We start from the raw sequence: 3,164 nt of genomic DNA, 5'->3' as shown, positions 1-3,164 counted from the left end.
GACCCTAAATAGAACCATTCTCTTTACTGAAGAACCCTTGTAGAACCATCTTTTTTAAGTTTCTTGAGCTCCACCTGAGTCCGACTGCAGGCACCCGCAACGCAAACACTGAAACAAGCCCCGCCCACCTCTCGCAGCAGGTTACAGGTAAGAGTGTTTGGATTGGAGGATACTTAGTGGGCGTGGTCAGGGTGGGCGTGGCCTGGGAGGCTGAATAAAACCCTGCTGCTCTCTCTGAGTCCCGATTCTCTCTGTTTACTTCTTCTCCATGGCTCTCTCGCGATCTGTGTGCGCGCTCCTGGCGCTGCTGTGCGCGCTCACGCCGCCTGTGCGCGCGGCCGCGGGTCAGTACTGCCACGGCTGGGGCAGCTTCCCCGGATTCCGCTGCCCCGAGCGCCACGACGGCGGGGACGCGCGCTACTGCTGCGGCACGTGCACCGTGCGCTACTGCTGCTCGTCCCCGAGCGCGCGCCTCGACCAGAGCACGTGCGACACGGAGCGGCCGTACGGTGATGAGGACGGAGTTCGGACTGTCCAGCAAGGAGGTGAGAACGAAGGGCTGCAGGTCACTGAGGGCCGTGACGTCATTTGTGTTTAAATAATCGCGTTAAACACTTAAAAAGTTGGTATTTTAGAGAAAGATTATGGTTCTATGTAGAACCATGAGAGCCCTTTGCATGATTAAAGGGTTCTTCGCATGGTGAAAGGGTTCTTGATTGATGGAGAATGTGTTGTGTATGGTTCTAAATGGAACCTCTTTTGACAGTGGTCCTATATAGCACCCAAATGTTATAAGATTGACATCGTAACAGTAGAAGAACCATTTTTGGTGCTAAATAGAACCACATACAGCACATTCTCAATCACTCTGAAGGAGCCTTTCACCATGCAAAGAACCCTTTATTCATGCAAAGGGTACTTTGAGTGTTCATGGTTCCACACAGAACCATTTTCTTCACTAAAGAACCCTTGAAGAACCATCATTTTTCCATCCATCGTTTTTCAGTTTTTGACATTATTTGATAATGTCTGTTGCTCTTTACGTTGTGTGTAAATTTCATGATGAACGGAACAAAAGAAACGACCCAGAATGACCTGGAAAGACGTCTGGTTCCATTGACTTACATTAAAAGTAGAGTAGGTTTTTTCCTTCTCCTGTAAAGTTACTATTTTGGAGATACAGTTTTCTTCCGACAGCAGCGACATGAAGGTTAAATATGAGTTTGGATGTTTTAGTATCCTAACCATGAGTGTGTTTGGCGTCTCGGTTGTAACAAAACAAATTAAATAGCTGCAAAGTCAGTCGTTTTTCTCGAAGTTGGCATTAAAGCCTGGAGCTCTGAAAACTTTTTAAAAGAGTTTTTGTGCGTCTCAGTTTGTGATCATTATAATTATGTAATTGATGTAAAAATGAATGAGTTGAAGAATAGAATGGAATAACTACTTCAGCTTAAAAGCTGAAATTTCTGCCACAGTTTAGGCCCAGTTTGTGTCGTACATTCATGCTTTACTTGTTGTGCATTAAACTCCATGTATATTTCCAAACAACTTGAAAAATGAGTTTCAAAACTTAAATTATTTTAGGCAACAAGTTAAAGGTTTAAGTAAACTTTAAGGAACTTAAAGGTCTGGGTTTACAGTGTAGGAAGACTCAGGCACAGAAAAGTCAAACAGTATAAATCATGTAAAAACTGCACTGTAATATATATATATATATATATATATATATATGCAGTGCAAAATGTTTACAAAAACTTTACAGTACAGTTTGCAGTGAAACTAGAGTGGAGGCCGGACTCCTGGACTCGGATTAAGCCTAGTTTTGGACTAAATTGCAGCACCAGTTGTATTATTTTTGTCTTTAGTCTTAGTTTTTTGGGCTTAGTCTTGGTTTGGGAAACTGGACGTAAACGTATATCGGGCAACTGTACAGTGAATGACTGCAGATGATATTGTGAATCAGCTTTAGTCAGTACTTTAAAGTGCTTTTCCATTTACAGTAACTCCGCGGTCAGTAACTGTAAAATATACGGCACGTTCATAAACTGTAAAAGGGAAAAAGTAAATAAAATATGATAAAAGTACAATCAGTAATTATAGAATGCAATCACGGTAAACTAATACTTTACAGTGCCTGTCTGTAAACAAACTTTTTTACAGTGTAGGAAGCTATTCCTATGGAGCAAATCACTCTGAATGATTTCGTTGACATGTTAACCATTTGATTATGCATAAATTTTGGAAAATTGGTGGAGCTCCCCTTTAAGAACATGACGAAAAGCCAGGTGCTCCCAAAATGATGCGCAATCTCAAAAATCAGTGAAAGAGTCTAAGGGGTGTATTAGGACACTTGGATGAGCTCTGTGTCCCCAAACTTTTGACAGTCACTAAATCTTCTCTCTCTTTCTTTTCCTTTCTTCCTCCAGTTCCTACGTATCTGCCGTTCGTCATCGTGGTGGGTGCGTTCTTGTCCTTCGTTCTGCTGGGGACGATCGTGTCCATCTGCTGCTGCCATTGCGTGAAGCCCAAGCCCACCGCTGGATCACCCCCAGCCCAGACGAGCCTGCTGGAGCCCGTGATCGGCCCCTCCCCAAACAGCTCCACCCCCTCACGTTCGTCCACCGCTGGGTCCGCCGGACCCCACCCGTTTGCGGCTCCCCAGCCGCAGCCCTTCGTTCCTGCCCCTCCTCCGCTCCACCAGGGGGCGCCGCAGTTCTACCAGCCGTTCCTGAACTACCCGCTGCCTCCGGAGCACACCATGCTGATGGCGCCGGCCTTCCTGGACAGTCGCTCTGCGTTCGGACAGCCGCACGGACAGCCCTTCCCTCAGGCCCCCATGCACACGGAGCCCATCTTCCCCACCGTCACCGTCTGATAGTTCAGATGTCTTTACAGTGGTGGTGATAGGAACCAGGCGTTGCCATGACTACAACACAAATATAGACATTTTATTTGCTATCAAAACCACCAGTGAACCTACACGAGTCTTCTGAGTTTATATGAAATGATGATGATGATAAGAAAAATAGTGGAAAATCTGAAATAATAAGTTTTCTTTGGGGACTATTTTGCCTCACAGCGCCTTGCATATCATGTATCCCTCCACCATGAATGGAGTTTAAGGCCAAAACCTTCACAAAACTATCATAAAACAGTATCTCGGT

General features: G+C 45.1%; 1 protein-coding gene across 1 annotated transcript; it reads left to right on the top strand.

Moving 5' to 3' along the window:
- The first annotated feature begins 268 nt into the window (after positions 1 to 268).
- Positions 269 to 2,875, top strand: shisa2a (shisa family member 2a). Its single transcript, XM_036580968.1, has 2 exons — positions 269 to 545; positions 2,427 to 2,875. Exons 1-2 carry the CDS (start codon positions 269 to 271, stop codon positions 2,873 to 2,875), a joined length of 726 nt encoding a protein of 241 aa, XP_036436861.1.
- The last annotated feature ends 289 nt before the right edge of the window (positions 2,876 to 3,164 follow it).

This window comes from Colossoma macropomum, unplaced genomic scaffold (assembly GCF_904425465.1).
Source record: "Colossoma macropomum unplaced genomic scaffold, Colossoma_macropomum, whole genome shotgun sequence".
Classification (NCBI taxonomy): Eukaryota; Metazoa; Chordata; class Actinopteri; order Characiformes; family Serrasalmidae; genus Colossoma; species Colossoma macropomum.
Note: the sequence above shows the minus strand (reverse complement) of the source record. Positions and strands in the feature narration are given on the sequence as shown.